Below are 23,458 nucleotides of genomic sequence, written 5' to 3' on the forward strand. Positions count from 1 at the left end.
TCAAATAATCCCAGGGCAGATACAGCACAGGTTAGATACAGAGTAAAGCTCCCTCTACACTGTCCCATCAAACACTCCCAGGGCAGGTACAGCACAGGGTTAGATACAGAGTAAAGCTCCCGCTACACTGTCCCATCAAACACTCCCAGGGCAGGTACAGCATGGGTTAGATACAGAGTAAAGCTCCCGCTACACTGTCCCATCAAACACTCCCAGGGCAGGTACAACACGGGTTAGATACAGAGTAAAGCTCCCGCTACACTGTCCCATCAAACACTCCCAGGGCAGGTACAGCACGGGGTTAGATACAGAGTAAAGCTCCCTCTACACTGTCCCATCAAACACTCCCAGGGCAGGTACAGCACGGGTTAGATACAGAGTAAAGCTCCCTCTACACTGTCCCATCAAACACTCCCAGGGCAGGTACAGCACAGGTTAGATACAGAGTAAAGCTCCCGCTACACTGTCCCATCAAACACTCCCAGGGCAGGTACAACACGGGTTAGATACAGAGTAAAGCTCCCGCTACACTGTCCCATCAAACACTCCCAGGGCAGGTACAGCACGGGTTAGATACAGAGTAAAGCTCCCTCTACACTGTCCCATCAAACACTCCCAGGGCAGGTACAGCACGGGTTAGATACAGAGTAAAGCTCCCGCTACACTGTCCCATCAAACACTCCCAGGGCAGGTACAGCATGGGTTAGATACCGAGTAAAGCTCCCTCTACACGATCCCATCAAACACTCCCAGGGCAGGTACAGCACGGGTTAGATACAGTTACTCATTTTTCAGTTTTGTTAACCCTGGATGGTTTGATGGTCAAACTTCCCCAATCTCTGCTTCCATTCGACTCCCTGTAGAGATCGAACTAAATCTGCCGGCACACAAAGACAAGTGGAAAGAATAAGGGGGGAAAATTTGGTTTCTTTGCGCCTCCCATTAGCACCTTAAGAGGGCGCTAACGGGGCACAAAGCAACTTGCGCCCGGGCAGGGCGCCGCCAACGCCTCCCGCGAAATTCAGCGGGAGGTTAGCGGCGGCCGTAAACATTAGCGACCCGCGGCGCAGCACCGACGGCGATGACATCATCGCCGTGCACAGCGCCCCGCTCACATCCCGGCCGCGATCTTTGGTATAGATACAGAGTAAAGCTCCCTCTACACTGTCCCATCAAACACTCCCAGGGCAGGTACAGCACGGATTAGATACAGAGTAAAGCTCCCTCTACACTGTCCCATCAAAGACTCCCAGGGCAGGTACAGCACGGGGTAGATACAGAGTACAGCTCCCTCTACACTGTCCCCATCAGACGCTCCCAGGGCAGGTACAGCACGGATTAGATACAGAGTAAAGCTCCCTCTACACTGTCCCATCAAACACTCCCAGGGCAGGTACAGCACGGATTAGATACAGAGTAAAGCTCCCTCTACACTCTCCCATCAAACACTCCAGGGCAGGTACAGCACGGGTTAGATACAGAGTAAAGCTCCTTCTACACTGTCCCATCAAATACTCCCAGGGCAGGTACAGCACGGGTTAGATACAGAGTAAAGCTCCGCTACACTGTCCCATCAAACACTCCCAGGGCAGGTACAACACAGGTTAGACACAGAGTAAAGCTCCCTCTACACTGTCCCATCAAACACTCCCACGGCAGGTACAGCACAGGTTAGGTACAGAGTAAAGCTCCCGCTACACTGTCCCATCAAACACTCCCAGGGCAGGTACAACACGGGTTAGATACAGAGTAAAGCTCCCGCTACACTGTCCCATCAAACACTCCAGGGCAGGTACAGCACGGGGTTAGATACAGAGTAAAGCTCCCTCTGCACTGTTCCATCAAACACTCCCAGGGCAGGTACAGCACGGGGTCAGAAACAGAGTAAAGCTCCCTCTACACTGTCCCATCAAACACTCCCAGGGCAGGTACAGCACGGGGGCCAGATACAGAGTAAAGCTCCCTCTACACTGTCCTATCAAACACTCCCAGGGCAGGTGCAGCACGGTTAGATACAGAGTAAAGCTCCCTCTACACGATCCCATCAAACACTCCCAGGGCAGGTACAGCACGGGTTAGATACAGAGTAAAGCTCCCTCTACACTGTCCTATCAAACACTCCCAGGGCAGGTACAGCACGGGGTCAGATACAGAGTAAAGCTCCCTCTACACTGTCCCATCAAACACTCCCAGGGCAGGTACAGCACGGGGTAGATACAGAGTAAAGCTCCCTCTGCACTGTCCCATCAAACACTCCCAGAGCAGGTACAGCACGGGTTAGATACAGAGTAAAGCTCCCTCTGCACTGTCCCATCAAACATTCCCAGGGCAGGTACAGCACGGGTTAGGATACAGAGTAAAGCTCCCTCTACACTGTCCCCATCAAACACTCCCAGGGCAGGTACAGCACGGGTTAGATACAGAGTAAAGCTCCTTCGACACTGTCCCCATCAAACACTCCCAGGGCATGTACAGCACGGGTTAGATACAGAGGAAAGCTCCCTCTACACTGTCCCATCAAACACTCCCAGGGCAGGCACAGTACGGGTTAGATACAGAGTAAAGCTCCCTCTACACTGTCCATCAAATAATCCCAGGGCAGATACAGCACAGGTTAGATACAGAGTAAAGCTCCCTCTACACTGTCCCATCAAACACTCCCAGGGCAGGTAACAACACGGGTTAGATACAGAGTAAGCTCCCTCTACACTGTCCCATCAAACACTCCCAGGGCAGGTACAGCATGGGTTAGATACAGAGTAAAGCTCCCGCTACACTGTCCCATCAAACACTCCCAGGGCAGGTACAACACGGGTTAGAGACAGAGTAAAGCTCCCGCTACACTGTCCCATCAAACACTCCCAGGGCAGGTACAGCACGGGGTTAGATACAGAGTAAAGCTCCCTCTACACTGTCCCATCAAACACTCCCAGGGCAGGGTACAGCACGGGTTAGATACAGAGGAAAGCTCCCTCTACACTGTCCCATCAAACACTCCCAGGGCAGGCACAGTACGGGTTAGATACAGAGTAAAGCTCCCCTCTACACTGTCCCATCAAATAATCCCAGGGCAGATACAGCACAGGTTAGATACAGAGTAAAGCTCCCTCTACACTGTCCCATCAAACACTCCCAGGGCAGGTACAACACGGGTTAGATACAGAGTAAAGCTCCCGCTACACTGTCCCATCAAACACCTCCCAGGGCAGGTACAGCATGGGTTAGATACAGAGTAAAGCTCCCGCTACACTGTCCCATCAAACACTCCCAGGGCAGGTACAACACGGGTTAGATACAGAGTAAAGCTCCCGCTACACTGTCCCATCAAACACTCCCAGGGCAGGTACAGCACGGGGTTAGATACAGAGTAAAGCTCCCTCTACACTGTCCATCAAACACTCCCAGGGCAGGTACAGCACGGGTTAGATACAGAGTAAAGCTCCCTCTACACTGTCCCATCAAACACTCCCAGGGCAGGTACAGCACAGGTTAGATACAGAGTAAAGCTCCCGCTACACTGTCCCATCAAACACTCCCAGGGCAGGTACAACACGGGTTAGATACAGAGTAAAGCTCCCGCTACACTGTCCCATCAAACACTCCCAGGGCAGGTACAGCACGGGGTTAGATACAGAGTAAAGCTCCCTCTACACTGTCCCATCAAACACTCCCAGGGCAGGTACAGCACGGGTTAGATACAGAGTAAAGCTCCCGCTACACTGTCCCATCAAACACTCCCAGGGCAGGTACAGCATGGGTTAGATACCGAGTAAAGCTCCCTCTACACGATCCCATCAAACACTCCAGGGCAGGTACAGCACGGGTTAGATACAGTTACTCATTTTTCAGTTTTGTTAACCCTGGATGGTTTGATGGTCAAACTTCCCCAATCTCTGCTTCCATTCGACTCCCTGTAGAGATCGAACTAAATCTGCCGGCACACAAAGACAAGTGGAAAGAATAAGGGGGAAAATTTGGTTTCTTTGCGCCTCCCATTAGCACCTTAAGAGGGCGCTAACGGGGCACAAAGCAACTTGCGCCCGGGCAGGGCGCCGCCAACGCCTCCCGCGAAATTCAGCGGGAGGTTAGCGGCGGCCGTAAACATTAGCGACCCGCGGCGCAGCACCGACGGCGATGACATCATCGCCGTGCACAGCGCCCCGCTCACATCCCGGCCGCGATCTTTGGTATAGATACAGAGTAAAGCTCCCTCTACACTGTCCCATCAAACACTCCCAGGGCAGGTACAGCACGGATTAGATACAGAGTAAAGCTCCCTCTACACTGTCCCATCAAAGACTCCCAGGGCAGGTACAGCACGGGGTAGATACAGAGTACAGCTCCCTCTACACTGTCCCATCAGACGCTCCCAGGGCAGGTACAGCACGGATTAGATACAGAGTAAAGCTCCCTCTACACTGTCCCATCAAACACTCCCAGGGCAGGTACAGCACGGATTAGATACAGAGTAAAGCTCCCTCTACACTCTCCCATCAAACACTCCCAGGGCAGGTACAGCACGGGTTAGATACAGAGTAAAGCTCCTTCTACACTGTCCCATCAAATACTCCCAGGGCAGGTACAGCACGGGTTAGATACAGAGTAAAGCTCCCGCTACACTGTCCCATCAAACACTCCCAGGGCAGGTACAACACAGGTTAGACACAGAGTAAAGCTCCCTCTACACTGTCCCATCAAACACTCCCACGGCAGGTACAGCACAGGTTAGGTACAGAGTAAAGCTCCCGCTACACTGTCCCATCAAACACTCCCAGGGCAGGTACAACACGGGTTAGATACAGAGTAAAGCTCCCGCTACACTGTCCCATCAAACACTCCCAGGGCAGGTACAGCACGGGGTTAGATACAGAGTAAAGCTCCCTCTGCACTGTTCCATCAAACACTCCCAGGGCAGGTACAGCACGGGGTCAGAAACAGAGTAAAGCTCCCTCTACACTGTCCCATCAAACACTCCCAGGGCAGGTACAGCACGGGGCCAGATACAGAGTAAAGCTCCCTCTACACTGTCCTATCAAACACTCCCAGGGCAGGTGCAGCACGGGTTAGATACAGAGTAAAGCTCCCTCTACACGATCCCATCAAACACTCCCAGGGCAGGTACAGCACGGGTTAGATACAGAGTAAAGCTCCCTCTACACTGTCCTATCAAACACTCCCAGGGCAGGTACAGCACGGGGTCAGATACAGAGTAAAGCTCCCTCTACACTGTCCCATCAAACACTCCCAGGGCAGGTACAGCACGGGTTAGATACAGAGTAAAGCTCCCTCTACACTGTCCTATCAAACACTCCCAGGGCAGGTACAGCACGGGGTCAGATACAGAGTAAAGCTCCCTCTACACTGTCCCATCAAACACTCCCAGGGCAGGTACAGCACGGGGTAGATACAGAGTAAAGCTCCCTCTGCACTGTCCCATCAAACACTCCCAGAGCAGGTACAGCACGGGTTAGATACAGAGTAAAGCTCCCTCTGCACTGTCCCATCAAACATTCCCAGGGCAGGTACAGCACGGGTTAGATACAGAGTAAAGCTCCCTCTACACTGTCCCATCAAACACTCCCAGGGCAGGTACAGCACGGGTTAGATACAGAGTAAAGCTCCTTCGACACTGTCCCATCAAACACTCCCAGGGCATGTACAGCACGGGTTAGATACAGAGGAAAGCTCCCTCTACACTGTCCCATCAAACACTCCCAGGGCAGGCACAGTACGGGTTAGATACAGAGTAAAGCTCCCTCTACACTGTCCCATCAAATAATCCCAGGGCAGATACAGCACAGGTTAGATACAGAGTAAAGCTCCCTCTACACTGTCCCATCAAACACTCCCAGGGCAGGTACAACACGGGTTAGATACAGAGTAAAGCTCCCTCTACACTGTCCCATCAAACACTCCCAGGGCAGGTACAGCATGGGTTAGATACAGAGTAAAGCTCCCGCTACACTGTCCCATCAAACACTCCCAGGGCAGGTACAACACGGGTTAGATACAGAGTAAAGCTCCCGCTACACTGTCCCATCAAACACTCCCAGGGCAGGTACAGCACGGGGTTAGATACAGAGTAAAGCTCCCTCTACACTGTCCCATCAAACACTCCCAGGGCAGGTACAGCACGGGTTAGATACAGAGTAAAGCTCCCTCTACACTGTCCCATCAAACACTCCCAGGGCAGGTACAGCACAGGTTAGATACAGAGTAAAGCTCCCGCTACACTGTCCCATCAAACACTCCCAGGGCAGGTACAACACGGGTTAGATACAGAGTAATGCTCCCGCTACACTGTCCCATCAAACACTCCCAGGGCAGGTACAGCACGGGGTTAGATACAGAGTAAAGCTCCCTCTACACTGTCCCATCAAACACTCCCAGGGCAGGTACAGCACGGGTTAGATACAGAGTAAAGCTCCCGCTACACTGTCCCATCAAACACTCCCAGGGCAGGTACAGCACGGGGTAGATACAGAGTAAAGCTCCCTCTACACTGTCCCATCAAACACTCCCAGAGCAGGTACAGCACGGGTTAGATACAGAGTAAAGCTCCCTCTACACTGTCCCATCAAACACTCCCAGGGCAGGTACAGCACGGGTTAGATACAGAGTAAAGCTCCCTCTACACTGCTCCATCAAACACTCCCAGGGAAGGTACAGCATGGGTTAGATACAGAGTAAAGCTCCCTCTACACGATCCCATCAAACACTCCCAGGGCAGGTACAGCACGGGTTAGATACAGTTACTCATTTTTCAGTTTTGTTAACCCTGGATGGTTTGATGGTCAAACTTCCCCAATCTCTGCTTCCATTCGACTCCCTGTAGAGATCGAACTAAATCTGCCGGCACACAAAGACAAGTGGAAAGAATAAGGGGGAAAATTTGGTTTCTTTGCGCCTCCCATTAGCACCTTAAGAGGGCGCTAACGGGGCACAAAGCAACTTGCGCCCGGGCAGGGCGCCGCCAACGCCTCCCGCGAAATTCAGCGGGAGGTTAGCGGCGGCGGTAAACATTAGCGACCCGCGGCGCAGCACCGACGGCGATGACATCATCGCCGTGCACAGCGCCCCGCTCACATCCCGGCCGCGATCTTTGGTGTAGATACAGAGTAAAGCTCCCTCTACACTGTCCCATCAAACACTCCCAGGGCAGGTACAGCACGGATTAGATACAGAGTAAAGCTCCCTCTACACTGTCCCATCAAAGACTCCCAGGGCAGGTACAGCACGGGGTAGATACAGAGTACAGCTCCCTCTACACTGTCCCATCAGACGCTCCCAGGGCAGGTACAGCACGGATTAGATACAGAGTAAAGCTCCCTCTACACTGTCCCATCAAACACTCCCAGGGCAGGTACAGCACGGATTAGATACAGAGTAAAGCTCCCTCTACACTGTCCCATCAAACACTCCCAGGGCAGGTACAGCACGGGTTAGATACAGAGTAAAGCTCCCTCTACACTGTCCCATCAAACACCACCAGGGCAGGTACAGCACGGGTTAGATACAGAGTAAAGCTCCCTCTACACTCTCCCATCAAACACTCCCAGGGCAGGTACAGCACGGGTTAGATACAGAGTAAAGCTTCCTCTACACTGTCCCATCAAACACTCCCAGGGCAGGTACAGCACGGGTTAGATACAGAGTAAAGCACCCTCTACACTGTCCCATCAAACACTCCCAGGGCACGTACAGCACGGGTTAGATACAGAGTAAAGCTCCCTCTGCACTGTCCCATCAAACACTCCCAGGGCAGGTACAGCACGGGTTAGATACAGAGTAAAGCTCCCTCTACACTGTCCCATCAAACACCCCCAGGGCAGGTACAGGACGGGGTTAGATACAGAGTAAAGCTCCCTCTACACTGTCCCATCAGACGCTCCCAGGGCAGGTACAGCATGGGTTAGATACAGAGTAAAGCTCCCTCTACACTGTCCCATCAAACACTCCCAGGGCAGGTAAAGCACGGGTTAGATACAGAGTAAAGCTCCCTCTACACTGTCCCATCAAACACTCCCAGGGCAGGTACAGCACGGGTTAGATACAGTGCTGTTGTGGGAGCTTGCTGTGCGCTAATTGACTGAGGTGTTTCCTATATTACAACAGCGACTACACTTCAATCGTCCTTCATTGGCTATAAAGTGCTTTGGGACATCCTGAAGTGGTGAAAGGCGCTGTAGAGATCCAAATTTTTCTTATGGTAGGAAATAATGCCATCAGTGTCTCTCTGATAGTCTTAATTTGCTGTTCTTTAAGTTTTATATATTAACTCATTTACCACAACAAAACAAAACATCGATCAATAAAGCTGTATTTTAATTGGATTTGATGTGCTGGATTATTGATTAAGGCCACACTTGTGGTTGCTGATCTCCATGACTGAGACACACAACCTTCAATGGTATTTGGAATAGTGTATATTTGATATGTTAACAGTTAACAGCAATTCTATCGGATCTGCATTGAAATTGCTGTCTCTTGTAATAAGCATTCAAATATTATGCAAACATATGCAAATCCACAGGGAACCGTTGCTTCTGATGCTCGGTTTTGGAATGAAAGTATTTGTCTTCAAGGGGAATTTTTTTCTGTTTAATCTTTGATTCTGAAGGTCAAACAATGTAAATTCTCGGTACTTGATGCACTGATGCATTCGCTGTCTGACATACAGAACAGAGATTTTATATATTCATAAAAGAAAGTTAGAACTGCTGGGATATTTTCCGAGCTGCCTGCGGCTCTTTAAGTGCTGCTCATCCAGCCCCAGTACATCCAGTGAAGAAAGAACCTGCCTTTCTATAGCGCCTTTCACCACCGCGGGATGTTCCAAAGCGCTTCACAGCCAATGAAGTACTTTTTAGTGTAGTCACTGTCGTAATGTAGGAAACATGGCAGCCCATTTATGCACAGCAAGCTCCCACAAATAGCAATGTGATAATGACCAGATAATCTTTCTTTTAGTAATGTTGGTGGGAAACCTACTAAATTGGTGACTTATGCTATGTAAAGGTGAATAGTACTGAACACCAACTCTCTCACACTCAACCGAGCGGCTTGCTGAGCCACTGGAGAGGGCAGTTAAGAATAATAGGAACAAGAGGGGGCCATTCAGCCTCTCGAGCCTGCTCCTCCATTTAATGAGATCATGGCTGATCTGTATCTTAACCCCATTTACCCATCGTTACTCCATATCCCTCGATACTCTTACCCAACAAAAATCTATCAATCTCTGTCTTGAAAGCTCCAACTGACCCCCAATGTGATTGACTCAGCTACCCTCTGAAGAGGCCACTCAGGATTCAACGGTTCAAGGTGACTCACCACCACCTTCTCAGGGCAACTAGGGATGGGCAACAAATGCCGGCCGTGCCAGCGACACCCACATCCCGTAAATTGCCTTTAATGGAGCAACCGGCCCGAGTGGCTTCACAGAGCCCATGGCCATTGAGTTACAAACACTGGTAGAGTGTTCGCAGTTTTACATCACACCTGTTCCCATGGAAGGGACAATAATGACCTCAGGATGTGTCGGAGATGTCACGTTTGCTGATGTATCGGTTCAATTCACCAGCGGAAAACCATTAAAAAAAATTCCTCCCTGTAGAATTTGGGCAACTGCACCACCACGGAATAATGTAGGAAAAGTGAGAGGTACTTACAACTGGACCAGTGGGACCAATGGGGCCCTCTCCTCCTTTCAATCCAGCCGAACCCTGCAGGTGGAAAAAACAAAAGAACTTTATTTTATTGCCTTCTTTGTGAGATCAGAAAGTAGAAGTTTGAAGAATCGTGGGCCAGCTTTCACTTCAGAGCTTGGTGGGCTGGAGTTATACCGGCCGGTTGCGAGCTGGAGTTGGAGGACCATTGTTACATAAGAACATAAGAAATAAGAGCAGGAGTCGGCCATATGACCCCTCGAGCCTGCTCCGCCATTCAATAAGATCATGGCTGATCTACCTCATCTCCACTTTCCCGCCTGATCTCCATATCCCTTGATTCCCCTGGAGGCCAAAAATCTATCGATTGTCTTGAATATACTCAAAGACTGAGCCTCCACAGCCATCTGGGGCAGAGAATTCCAAAGATTCACAACCCTCTGAGTGAAGAAATTCCTCCTCATCTCAGTCTTAAATGGCCGACCCCTTATCCTGAGACTATGCCCCCTAGTTCTAGACACTCCAGCCAGGGGAAACAACCTCTCAGCATCTACCCTGTCAATCCCCCTCAGAATCTTGTGTGTTCCAATGAGATCACCTCTCATTCTTCTAAACTCCAGAGAGTATCGGCCCAATCTACTCAATCTCTCCTCATAGGACAGCCCTCTCATCCCAGGAATCAATCTAGTGAACCTTTGTTGCACCGCCTCCAAGGCAAGTATATTCTTCCTTAGATAAGGAGACCAAAACTGTGCACAGTACTCCAGGTGTGGTCTCACCAAGGCCCTGTACAATTGGAGCAAGACTTCCTTACTCTTATACTCCAACCCCCTTGCAATAAAGTCCAACATGCCATTTGCCTTCCTTATTGCTTGCTGTACCTGCATGCTCGCTTTCTGTCTTGCATGCTATCTTTGTGTGTTTCTTGTATGAGGACACCCAAATCTCTCTGAACACCAACATTTGAAAGTTTCTCACCATTTAAAAAATATTCTGTTTTTCTATTCTTCCTACCAAAGTGAATAACCTCACATTTCCCTACATTATACTCCATCTGCCACCTTACTGCCCACTCACTCAGTCTATCGATATCCCTTTCCGACACTTTGTGTCCTCCTCACAGCTTACTGTCCCACCTAGCTTTGTATCATCAGCAAACTTGGATACATTGCACTGTGTCCATTCATTTAAGTCATTAATATAGATTGAAAATAGCTGAGGCCCCAACACTGATCCTTGCGGCACCCCATTAGTTACAGCCTGCCAACCTGCAAAAGACCCCTTTATCCCTGCTCTCTGTTTTCTGTCCGTTAACCAATCCTCTATCCATGCTACTGTATTACCCCCAACCCCATGAGCCCTAAACTTGTGTAATAACCTTTTATGTGGCATCTTATCGAATGCCTTTTGGAAATCCAAATATAGTACATCCACTGGTTCCCCTTTATCTACCCTGCCAGTAACATCCTGAAAAAACTCTAATAAACTTATCAAACACGATTTCCCTTCCATAAAACCATGTTGACTCTGCCTAATCATGTTATGATTTTCTAAGTGCCCTGATACCGCTTCATTAACAATGGATTCCAGCATTTTCCCGACGACTGATGTCAGGCTAACTGGCCTGTAGTTCCCAGTTTTTTCTCTCCCTCCTTTCTTGAATAACGGTGTTACATTTGCAACCTTCCAATCCACTGGGACCATTCTAGAATCTAGGGAATTTTGGAAGATCAAAACCAATGCACCCACTATCTCTTCAGCCACCTCTTTTAGAACCCTAGGATGTAGGCCGTCAGGTCCAGGGGATTTGTTGGCTTTTAGTCCCATTAGCTTCTCTAGTACTTTTTCTCTACTTATATTAATTACGTTAAGTTCCTCACCCTCATTAGACCCTTGGTTCCCCACCATTTTTGGTAGGCTTTTTGTGTCTTCTACTGTGAAGACAGATACAAAATATTTATTTAACGTTTCTGCCATTTCCTTATTCCCCATAATAATTTCTCCTGTCTCAGCCTCTAAGGGTGTTTACTTTTGCTACTCTCTTCCTTTCTACATACTTGTAGGAGCTCTTACAATCTGCTTTTATATTTCTTGTTAGTTTTTCTCTCATAGTCTATTTTTTCCCTTTTTATCAATTTTTTGGTCATCCTTTGCTGGTTTCTGAAACTCTCCCAATCCTCAGGTTTACTATTATTCTTTGCAACATTATAAGATTCTTCTTTCAATCTAATGCTATCCTTAACTTCTTTAGTTAGCCACAGTTGGATCACTTTTCCCATGGAGTTTTTGTTTCTCAATGGAATGTATTTTTGTTGAGAATTATGAAATATTTCTTTAAATGCTAGCCACTGCTTATCTGCCGCCATACCTTTTAATCTATTTTTCTAATCTACCTTAGTCAACTCACCCCTCATACCTATGTAATTGGCTTTATTTAAGTTTAAGACTCTAGTTTTGGACTTCGGCAAGTCACTCTCAAAATTAATGTGAAATTCTATCATATTATGATCACTCTGCCCCAGAGGATCCTTTACTATGAGATTGCTTATTAACCCTGTCTCATTACACAATACAAGATCTAATATAGCCTGTTCCCTGGTTGGTTCCATGACATATTGTACTGGGAAATTGCCCCGAATGCATTCCATGAACTCATCCTCCAGACTACCTTTGTCAATTTGATTTGTCCAATTTGATTTGAAGATTAAAGTCCCCCACAATTATTGCATTACCTTTGTTGCAAGCTCCTACTATTTCTTGATTAATATTCTGTCCAACGGTATAGCTACTGTTAGGGGGCCTATACACTACAGTGTGGGCCCTGACCGACACCCAACTCTGGGACTCCCTGCACTCTGCTCTAACCTTCAGTGATATCACAGAGCAGGCAGAGTCTACTTACTTCCTACGTTACATCGAGTCTACAGCACAGAAACAGGCCATTCCCCAGATCCCTCCGTTCCTCTACCCCATTTTGTTACTTATTTTCCAAGGAGTACGTGGCCTCTTTATTCTTCCTACCAAAATGCACCACCTCACACTTATCGATATTGAAATTGATTTGTCAACTACACGATTAATGTTTTCAATAATGTCTAGTCCCCAGATCATCCTGTTTATCAGGGGCTTTACATTGTGACTTAAATGTGGGCCCCACAAACCCACACGTGCAGGAGCTCGTTAACAGGCAGTTTCCGAGGTACCTGCCCCTTTTCACGAGTGCTCTGCACACACTTATATCAGGATCCTATGTCCACGCCGGAGAATTCAGGCTGGAGTTATACTGCACCCGGTGTGATGCCCAAGCAATGCGATCGACCAAAACCGTGAGAGTCGCTCGCTCGCCACCTGACTTCAGCATGACAGCCCGTCATTGAGCAGAGACCGGAGTTATACTGCCGCTCTCGCAATGGCGTGTGTCCAAAGTCAGTCACGTTGACAGAGAAGGAGGGGAACAGTGGCGCTGTTCTGGGTTTTCCCCCTTCGGACATTGTCTGCCTGGCATGGGATCAGAACGGAAGTTGAGAACTTGCTGCTGCTGAAATTCCAATCCACCCTTCAGATTGCTCGGAATGCACTGACACTAATCATAAATTCACAGAATCTCACAGCACAGGAGGAGGCCATTTGACCATCGAGCCTGTGCCAGCTCTTTGAAAGAGCTCTCCAATTAGTTCCACGCCCCTGCTCTTTCCCCAGAGCCCTGTGAATTATTTCTCTTCAAGTACATGTCCAATTGCCTTTTGAAAGTTCCTGTGGAATCTGATTCCACCGCCCTTTCAGGCAGCGCGTTCCAGATCACAACCTGCCTCTGGGTGAAGACATTTCTCCTCATTTTCCCTCATAATTTCCCCTCACTGTCATGAATTTGAACATCTCTATTAAATCTCCTCTTAACCTTCTCTGCTCTAAGGAGAACAATCCCAGCTTCTCCAAACTCTCCACATAACTGAAGTCCCTCATCCCTGGAACCATTCTAGTAAATCTCCTCTGCACCCTCTCCAAGGCCTTGACACCCTTCCTAAAGTGCGGTGCCCAGAATTGGACACAATACTCCAGCTGGGGCCTCACCAGAGATTTGTAAAGGTTTAGCATAACTTCCTTGTTGTTGTATTCAAAGCTCTTATTTACAAAGCCATTCGCTTTCATAACAGCCTTGTGAACTTGTCCTGCCACCTTCAAACATTTGTCTACGTACACCGCCAGGTCTCTCTGTTCCTGCACCCCCTTTAGGATTGTAGCATTTTGTTTTTATTGCCTCTCCTCGTTCTTCCTACCAAAATGCATTGCGTCACACTTCTCTGTGTTAAGTTGCATCTGCCCATTTCACCAGTCTGTCTGTGTCCTCCTGAACTCTGCTACTATCCTCCTCACTGTTTATTACATTAATTACATTTCCGAGCTTGAGTTTTGTTCCATATTGTGTGTGAGGGTTTTTATATTATAATTGATGTAGGGAAGGAACGCTGATCTTACCATGGCTCCAGCAAGCCCCCTCTCCCCGGGGAATCCTCGCAGACCAGGCGGACCGTCTTTCCCAGAGATTCCTGATGGGCCAGGGTCACCCTGGAAAGGAAAAGTTGAGAGACAAGCTTTAAAACAATCCTGGCTTTTAAAATACGAAAACAAACAGTGCTGTGGTTAAACAGAAAGCACTTGGAAAATACACGGAATCTGAAGAAAGACGAGTTTGACCTTATCTGGTTAAAAGGTTGTCACCTCCACACCCGACTATTGCAACACTCTCCGGGCCGGCCTCCCTCCTTCCACCTTCCATAAACTTCAGCTCATCCAGAACTCGACTGCCCCGTGTTCTAACACGTACCAAGTCCCGTTCACCCATTACCCCTGAGCTTGCTGACCTACATTGGCTCCCGGTCCGGCAATGCCTCAATTTTAAAATTCTCATCCTTGTTTTCAAATCCCTCTATGGCCTCGCCCCCTCCCTATCTCTGTAATTTCCTCCAGCCCCACAACCCCCCGAGATCTCTGTAAACTCCTCCAGCCCGACAACCCTCCATGATCTCTGCGCTCCTTCAATTCTGGCCTCTTGTCCATCCCTGATTTCCATCGCTCCACCATTGGCGGCCGTGCCTTCAGCTGCCTGGGCCCTAAGCTCTGGAATTCCCTCCCTAAACCTCTCCGCTTCTCTCTCCTCCTTTAAGACGCTCCATAAAACCTCCCTCTTTGACCCAGCTTTTGGTCACCTGTCCTAAAATCTCCTTATGTGTCTCAGTGTCAGTTTGTCTGATTTACACTCCTGTGAAGCACCTTGGGAAGTTTTACTACGTTAAAGGCGCTATATAAATGCAGGTTGTGTAGTCCACCTTTTTGTGTTTTGATTTAATGTTAGTGAATGACCCGTTAGCTATCTTGTTACTTTATTTTCTCATGATTGCAACACATAAACCTTGAAAATGTTCCAGCGAATTCAACTGGAATTAATAATCCAGAGAACAAGAGTTCAAACCCCTCCCTGGGGCCGTTTGAAAATTTCAATTCAGTTTTTAAAAATCTGTTAATAAAAATCTTCTCAGTCAAAGTGACCATGAAACTGTTGGATTGTGTAAAAACCCAACGGGTTCACTGATGTCCTTCAGGGAAGGAGACCTGCCGTCCTTACCCGGTCCAGGCCTATATGTGACTCCAGTCCCTCACCAACCTGGTTGACTCTGAACCGCCCTCTGAAGTGGCCGAGCGAGACCCTCAGTTTGTATCAAACCCGCTCCCAGCGGTTCAAGAAGGCGGCCCACCCCCACCTTCTCAGGGCAACTGGGGATGGGCAATAAAAAAAATTATTTACTCATTCCTGAGATGTGGGCGGCGCTGGCAAGGCCGGCATTTATTGCCCATCCCTAATTGCCCTTGAGAAGGTGGTGTTGAGCTGCCTTCTTGAACCGCTGCAGTCCATGTGGTGAAGGTACTCCCACAGTGCTGTTAGGGAGGGAGGGTGTTCCAGGATTTTGACCCAGCGACGCTGAAGGATCGGTGATATATTTCCAAGTCAGGATGGTGTGTGACTTGGAGGGGAACTTGGAGGTGGTGGTGTTCCCATGCGCCTGCTGCCCTGGTCCTTCAAGGTGCTAGAGGTCGCGGGTTTGGGAGGTGCTGCCGAAGAAGCCTTGGTGAGTTGCTGCAGTGCATAGAAACATAGAAGATAGGAGCAGGAGTATGCCATTCGGCCCCTCGAGCCTGCTCCGCCATTCAATGAGATCATGGTTGATCATCCAAATTCAGTACCCTGTCCCTGCCTTCTCTCCATATCCCTTGATCCCTTTAGCCTTAAGAAATATATCTAACTCCTTCTTGAATATATTTAATGAATTGGCATCTACTGCCTTCTGTGGTAGAGAATTCCACAGGTTCACCACTCTCTGGGTGAAGAAATTCCTCCTCATCTCTGTCATAAATGATTTACCCCTTATCCTTAGACTGTGACCCATGGTTCTGGACACCCCAACCATCGGGAACATCCTTCCTGCATCTAGTCTGTCTAGTCCTGTTAGAATCTTGTAGACGGTACATACTGCAGCCACGGTACGGCGGTGGTGGAGGGAGTGAATGTTTAAGGTGGTAGATGGGGTTTCAATCAAGCGGGCTGCATTGTCCTGGATGATGTCGAGCTTCTTGAGTGCTAGTGGAGAGTATTCCATCACACTCCTGACTTGTGCCTTGTAGATGGTGGAAAGGCTATGGGGAGTCAGGAAGTGAGACACTCGCCGCAGAATACCCAGCCTCTCACCTGCTCTTATAGCCACATTAATTATGTGGCTGGTCCAGTTAGGTTTCTGGTCAATGGTGATCCCCAGGCTAAGATAATGCCGTTGAATGTCAAGGGGAGGTGGTTAGACTCTCCGTTGTTTGAGATTGTCATTGCCTGGCACTTCTGCGGCACGAATGATACCTGCCACTTATCAGCCCAAGCCTGAACGTCGTCCAGGTCTTGCTGCATGTGGGCATGGACTGCTTCATTATCTGAGGAGTTGTGAATGGCGCTGAACACTGTGCAGTCATCAGCAAACATCCCCATTTCTGACCTTATGTTGGAGGGAAGGCCATTGATGAAGCAGCTGAAGATGGTTGGGCCTAGGACACTGCCCTGAGGAACTCCTGCAGCAATGTCCTGGGCTGTGAAGATTGACCTTCAACCACTACAACCATCTTCCTTTGTTCTGGGTATGAGTCCAGCCAGTGGAGCGTTTTCCCCCTAAATCACATTGACTTTAGTTTTACTAGGGCTCCTTGATGCCACACTCGGTCAAATGCTGCCTTGATGTCAAGGGAAGTCACTCTCACCTCACCTCTGGAATTCAGCTCCTTTGTCCATGTTTGGACCAAGGCTGTAATGAGGTCGGGAGCCGAGTGGTCTTGGCGGAACCCAAACTGGGCATTGGTGAGCAGGTTATTGGTGAGTAAGTGCCGCTTGATAGCACTGTCGACAACACCTTCCATCACTTTGCTGATGATTGAGAGTAGACTGATGTGGCAGTAATTGGCCGGATTGGATTTGTCCGGCTTTTTGTGGACAGGACATACCTAGGCAGTTTTCCACATTGCCGGATAGATGCCAGTGTTGTAGCTGTACTGGAACAGCTTGACTAGAGGCACGGCTAGTTCTGGAGCACAAGTCTTCAGCACGATAGCCGGGATGTTGTCGGGGCCTCCAGCCTCTGCTGTGTCCAGTGCGCTCAGCCATTTGTTGATGTCACGTGGAGTGAATCGAATTGGCTGAAGACTGGCTTCTGTGATGGTGGGGACCTCAGGTGGAGGCCGATATGGATCATCCACTCGGCACTTCTGGCTGAAGATGGTTGCAAACGCTTCAGTCTTGTCTTTTGCACTCATGTGCTGGGCTCCACCATCATTGAGGATGGGGATATTCATGGAGCCTCCTCCTCTGGTTAGTTGTTTAATGGTCCTCCACCATTCACGACTGGATGTGGCAGGACTGCAGAGCTTTGATCTGATCCGTTGATTGTGGGATCGCTTAGCCCTGTCTGTAGCATGCTGCTTCCACTGTTTAGCATGCATGTAATCCTGTGTTGCAGCTTCCCCAGGTTGGCACCTCATTTTTAGATACACCTGATGCTGCTCCTGGCATGCTCTTCTACACTACAGCCATTACAGAAACATGGCTGCAGGGTGACAATGTCTGGGAATTAAACATACCAGGATATTTAACGATCAGGAAGGACAGGCAGGAAGGAAGGGGAGGTGGGGTGGCTATGTTAATAAAGGAAGGAATCACTGTAATACAGAGAAATGATATTGGGTCAAAAGATCAGGATAATGAAACAGTTTGGGTGGAGGTAAGGAATAATAAGGGGAAAAAAACACTAGTGGGCGTAGTCTATAGGCCTCCGAACAGTGGCAACTCTGTTGGACGGAGTATCAATCAGGAAATAGTTGAGGCTTGTAATAAGGGAACATCTATAATTATGGGGGAATTTAACGATCATATTAATTGGACAAATCAAATTGGGCAGGGCTGCCTTGAGGATGAGTTCATTGAGTGTATTAGGGATGGGTTTCTTGAGCAGTATGTAACTGAACCGACCAGGGGGCAAGCAACCTTAGATCTGGTCCTGTGTAACGAGACAGGATTAATTAAAAATGTCCTAGTAAAGGATCCCCTTGGAATGAGTGACCATAACATGGTTGAATTCCATATTCAATTAGAGGGTGAGAAGGTTGGATCTCAAACAAGCGTGCTAAGCTTGAATAAAGGAGACTATGAAGGTATGCGAGCGGAATTGAGTAGAGTGGATTGGGAAAATAGATTAAAGGGTAAGACGATACATGATCAGTGGTGTACATTTAAGGAGTTATTTTACAACTTCCAAAAAAAATATATTCCACTGAGAAGAAAAGGGTGTAAAAGAAAAGACAGCCATCCGTGGCTAAGTAAAGAAATTAAGGATAGTATTTGACTAAAAACAAGGGCATATAAGGTAGTCAAATCTAGTGGGAGGATAGAGGATTGGGAAAACTTTAAAAGACAGCAAAAAATAACAAAAAGATTGATTAAGAAAGGGAAGATAGATTATGAAAGTAAATTAGCAAAAAATATAAAAACAGATAGTAAGAGTTTTTATCGTTATATGAAAAGAAAAAGGGTGGCTAAAGTAAATGTTGGTCCCTTCGAGGATGAGACCGGGAAATTAATGGTGGGAAATATGGAGATGGCAAAAACACTGAATGAATATTTTATATCAGTCTTTACAGTAGAAGACACTAAGAATATCCCAACACTGGACAAACAGGGGGCTAAAGAGGGGAGGAGCTAAACACGATCAAAATCACTAAGGAAGTGGTACTCGGTAAAATAATGGGACTCAAGGCGGATAAATCACCTGGACCTGATGGCTTACATCCTAGGGTCTTGAGGGAAGTGGCGGTAGGGATTGTGGATGCATTGGTAATAATTTTCCAAAACTCCCTGGACTCGGCAAAGGTCCCGGCAGACTGGAAAACTGCTAATGTAACACCCTTATTTAAAAAGGGCAGTAGACAGAAGGCTGGAAACTATAGACCGGTTAGCCTAACATCTGTGGTAGGTAAAATTTTGGAGTCCATTATTAAGGAGACAGTAACAGGACATTTGGATAATCATAATTTAATAGGACAAAGTCAGCATGGTTTTATGAAGGGGAAGTCATGTTTGACAAATTTGCTGGAGTTCTTTGAGGAAGTAACATCGGGTGGATAAAGGGGAACCAGTGGACGTCGTGTATTTAGGCTTCCAAAAGGCATTTGACAAGGTGCCACACAAAAGATTATTGCTTAAGATAAAAAATCACGGGATTGGGGGTAATATTCTGGCATGGATAGAGGATTGGCTATCTAACAGAAGGCAGAGAGTTGGGATAAATGGTTCATTCTCAGACTGGCAATCAGTAACTAGTGGTGTTCCGCAGGGGTCAGTGCTGGGTCCCCAACTCTTTACAATCTATATTAACGATTTGGAGGAGGGGACCGAGTGTAACATATCAAAGTTTGCAGATGATACTAAGATGGGAGGGAAAGTAGTGAGTGAGGAGGACATAAAAAACCTGCAAGGGGACATAGACAGGCTAAGTAAGTGGTCAGAGATTTGGCAGATGGAATACAATACTGGAAAGTGTGAGATCGGACCAGGAGAGCACCGAGGCGGCAGTATAAAAGAAGGAGCAAGGCGAGGCCCGACCAGATCAGACCAGGAAAGCACCGAGGCGGCAGATAAAAGGAGGAGCGAGGCGAGGCCCGACCAGATCAGACCAGGAGAGCACCGAGGCGGCAGATAAAAGGAGGAGCGAGGCGACACCCGACCAGATCGGACCAGGAGAGCACCGAGGCGGCAGATAAAAGGAGGAGCGAGGCGAGGCCCGACCAGAGCAGACCAGGAAAGCACCGAGGCGGCAGATAAAAGGAGGAGCGAGGCGAGGCTTACCAACTCAGCAGCGGGGAGAGAGGTTTAAAGTAATCATAGTGTGACGTCACCAGGGAGCAGGTAAGTGATTGGCTGGTGAGTATTTCTCTTTTTTAAACTTTAACCCTGTAGTTTATAGTTGCTAAGGTCTTTTCTGGTGTAGCAGGGACTGTTGGTAAACCATACAAGTGCCTTAGAGTTTATCTTTAATTGGTGATAGTGAATTAATTAAAATTAATTAAAGGGTAAGTCATGCCAGGAGAGCCCAGCCCCGTGTTATGCTCCTCTTGCTCTATGTGGGAATTCAGGGACACTGCCGGTGTCCCTGATGACCACGTGTGCCAGAAATGCATCCAGCTGCGGCTACTAGCAGACCGCATTGTGGCGATGGAACTGCGGATGGATGGGCTTTGGAGCATTCACGATGCTGAGAGGGTCATGGATAACACGTTTAGTGAGTTGGTCACACTGCAGGTAAGGGCTGCACAGGCAGAAGGGAAATGGGTGACCATCAGGCAGAGCAGTAGAGGCAGGCAGGTAGTTCAGGGGACCCCTGTGGCCATCCCCCTCTCAAACAGGTATACCGATTTGGATACTGTTGAGGGGGATGATTTACCAGAGGAAGGCAGCAGCAGCCAACTTCCCGGCACCAGGGGTGCTTCTGCTGCTCAGGAAGGGAGGAAAAAGAGTGGGAGAGCAATAGTGGTAGGGGATTCTATCGTAAGGGGTACAGATAGGCGTTTCTGTGGCCATAGACGTGACTCCAGGATGGTTTGTTGCCTCCCTGGTGCCAGGGTCAAGGATGTCACTGAACGGCTGCAGGGCATTCTGAAGGGGGAGGGTGAACAGTCAGAGGTCGTGGTTCACATTGGGACCAGTGACATGGGTAGGAAGAGGGATGAAGTCCTGCAACAAGAATTTAGGGAGCTAGGTAGCAGATTAAAGAGCAGGACCTCAAAGGTTGTAATCTCTGGATTACTCCCAGTGCCACGTGCTAGTGAATATAGGAATAGGAGGATAGAGCAGATGAATGCGTGGCTAAAGAGTTGGTGCAGGAGGGAGGGCTTTAGTTTCCTGGCGCACTGGGCCTGCTTCTGGGGAAGGTGGGACTTGTACAAGTCGGACGGGTTGCACCTGAACCAGAGCGGGACAAATATCCTTGCGGGGAGGTTTGCTAGCACTGTTCGGGGGGGTTTAAACTAAAATGGCAGGGGGTTGGGAACCTGAGCAGGGAGACAGAGTAAAGGGAAACAGGGATAAAAGCAAAAGATAGGAAGGAGAAAAACAAAAGTGGCAGTCAGAGAAATCAACGGTTTAAATCAAACGCGACCACAGTAAATAATAATTCTAATAGGTCTAAGAGCGTTAAAAAAAACAAGCCTGAAGGCTTTGTGTCTTAATGCGAGGAGCATTTGTAATAAGGTGGACGAATTGGCTGCGCAAATAGAGGTAAACCAATATGATTTGGTTGGGATTACGGAAACGTGGCTCAAGGATGGCCAAGACTGCGAACTCAACATCCAGGGGTATTCGATATTCAGGAAAGATAGGCAAAAAGGAAAGGGAGGTGGGGTAGCATTACTGGTTAAAGAAGGGATTAATACAATTGTAATGAAGGATATTAGCTCTGATGATGTGGAATCTGTATGGGTAGAATTGAGAAATACTAAGGGGAAAAAAACATTAGTGGGAGTGGTTTATAGACCTCCAAACAGTAAGGCGGAGGTTGGGGATGGCATTAAAAGGGAAATTAAAGAAGCGTGCAATAAGGGCACAGCAGTCATCATGGGTGACTTTAATCTACATATAGATTGGGCCAACCAAATTAGTAACAATACTGTGGAGGAGGAATTCCTGGAGTGTTTACGGGATGGTTTCCTGGACCAATATGTCGAGGAACCAACCAGAGATCAGGCCATCTTAGACTGGGTATTATGTAACGACAAAGGATTAATTAGCAATCTTGTTGTACGAGGCCCCTTGGGTCTGAGCGATCATAATATGATCGAATTCTTCATTAAGATGGAGAATGAAGTAGTTGACTCAGAGACCAGGGTCCTCAGTTTAAATAAAGGAAACTACGATGGTCTGAGGAGCGAGTTGGGTAGGATTGATTGGAGAATGTCACTCAAAGGGTTGACGGTGGATAGGCAATGGCAAACATTCAAAGACCGAATGGATGAGCTACAGAATTTGTTCATCCCAGTTTGGCATAAAAATAAAACAAAAAAGGTGACTGAACCATGGCTAAAAAGGGAAATTAGGGATAGCATAAGATCCAAGGAGACGACATATAAATTGGCCAGAAAAAGCAATAATCCTGAGGATTGGGAGCAGTTTAGGATTCAACAAAGGAGGACAAAGGGATTAATTAAGAAAGGGAAAATAGAATATGAGAGTAAGCTTGCAGGGAACATAAAAACTGACTGTAAAAGCTTTATAGATATGTGAAGAGAAAAAGATTGGTGAAGTCAAGCGTAGGTCCCTTACAGTCAGAATCAGGGGAATTTATCATGGGAAACAAAGAAATGGCAGACCAACTAAATTCATACTTTGGTTCTGTCTTCACAAAGGAGGACACAAATAACCTCCCAGAGATGCCGGGGAACATAGGGCCTGATGAAAGGGTGGAACTGAAAGAAATCAGTATTTGTAGGGAAATGGTGTTAGGAAAATTGATGGGACTAAAGGCCGATAAATCCCCAGGGCTTGATAATCTACATCCCAGGGTACTTAAGGAAGTGGCCCTAGAAATAGTAGATGCATTGCTGGTCATCTTCCAGAACTCGATAGACTCTGGAACAGTACCCATGGATTGGAGGGTAGCTAATGTTACCCCACTATTCAAAAAAGGTGGTCGAGAAAAAGCGGGGAATTATAGACCGGTAAGCCTGACATCGGTAGTGGGGAACATGCTAGAATCTATTATAAAAGATATAGGTAACTTGGAAAGCAGTGACAGGATCGGAGAAAGTCAACATGGATTTACAAAAGGTAAATCATGCTTGACTAATCTACTGGAATTTTTTGAGGATGTAACTGGTAAAATAGATAAGGAAGAACCAGTGGATGTGGTGTATTTGGACTTTCAGAAGGCTTTCGATAAGGTCCCACATCAGAGATTAGCGTGCAAAATTAAGGCACATGGGATTGGGGGCAAGGTATTGACTTGGATAGAGAACTGGTTGGCGGACAGAAAGCAAAGAGTTGGAATAAACGGGTCGTTTTCCGAGTGGCAGGCAGTGACTAGTGGGGTACCGCAAGGATCGGTCCTAGGACCCCAGCTGTTCACAATATATATTAATGATCTGGACGAGGAAATTGGATGTGATATCTCCAAATTTGCAGACAACACAAAGCTGGGCGGGAGGGTAAGCTGTGAGGA

The 23,458-nt window shown here is 47.9% G+C and overlaps 1 protein-coding gene across 1 annotated transcript in view; it reads right to left on the reverse strand.

The window, feature by feature from the left end:
- LOC147122437 (collagen alpha-1(XI) chain-like) overlaps window positions 1-23,458 on the reverse strand; it is a 745,903-nt gene that overhangs the window by 219,030 nt on the left and 503,415 nt on the right. Inside the window, exons 42-43 of the mRNA XM_085983595.1 lie at window positions 14,142-14,231; window positions 9,669-9,722 (exon numbers count right to left, since the gene is read on the reverse strand). Of these exons, the coding sequence (XP_085839721.1) occupies window positions 9,669-9,722; window positions 14,142-14,231 (144 nt within the window). The remainder of the gene's footprint in view (window positions 1-9,668; window positions 9,723-14,141; window positions 14,232-23,458) is intronic.

Source organism: Somniosus microcephalus, chromosome 3 (genome assembly GCF_052327205.1).
Source record: "Somniosus microcephalus isolate GS21.2 chromosome 3, FLI_Smic_1.0, whole genome shotgun sequence".
Lineage (NCBI taxonomy): Eukaryota > Metazoa > Chordata > Chondrichthyes > Squaliformes > Somniosidae > Somniosus > Somniosus microcephalus.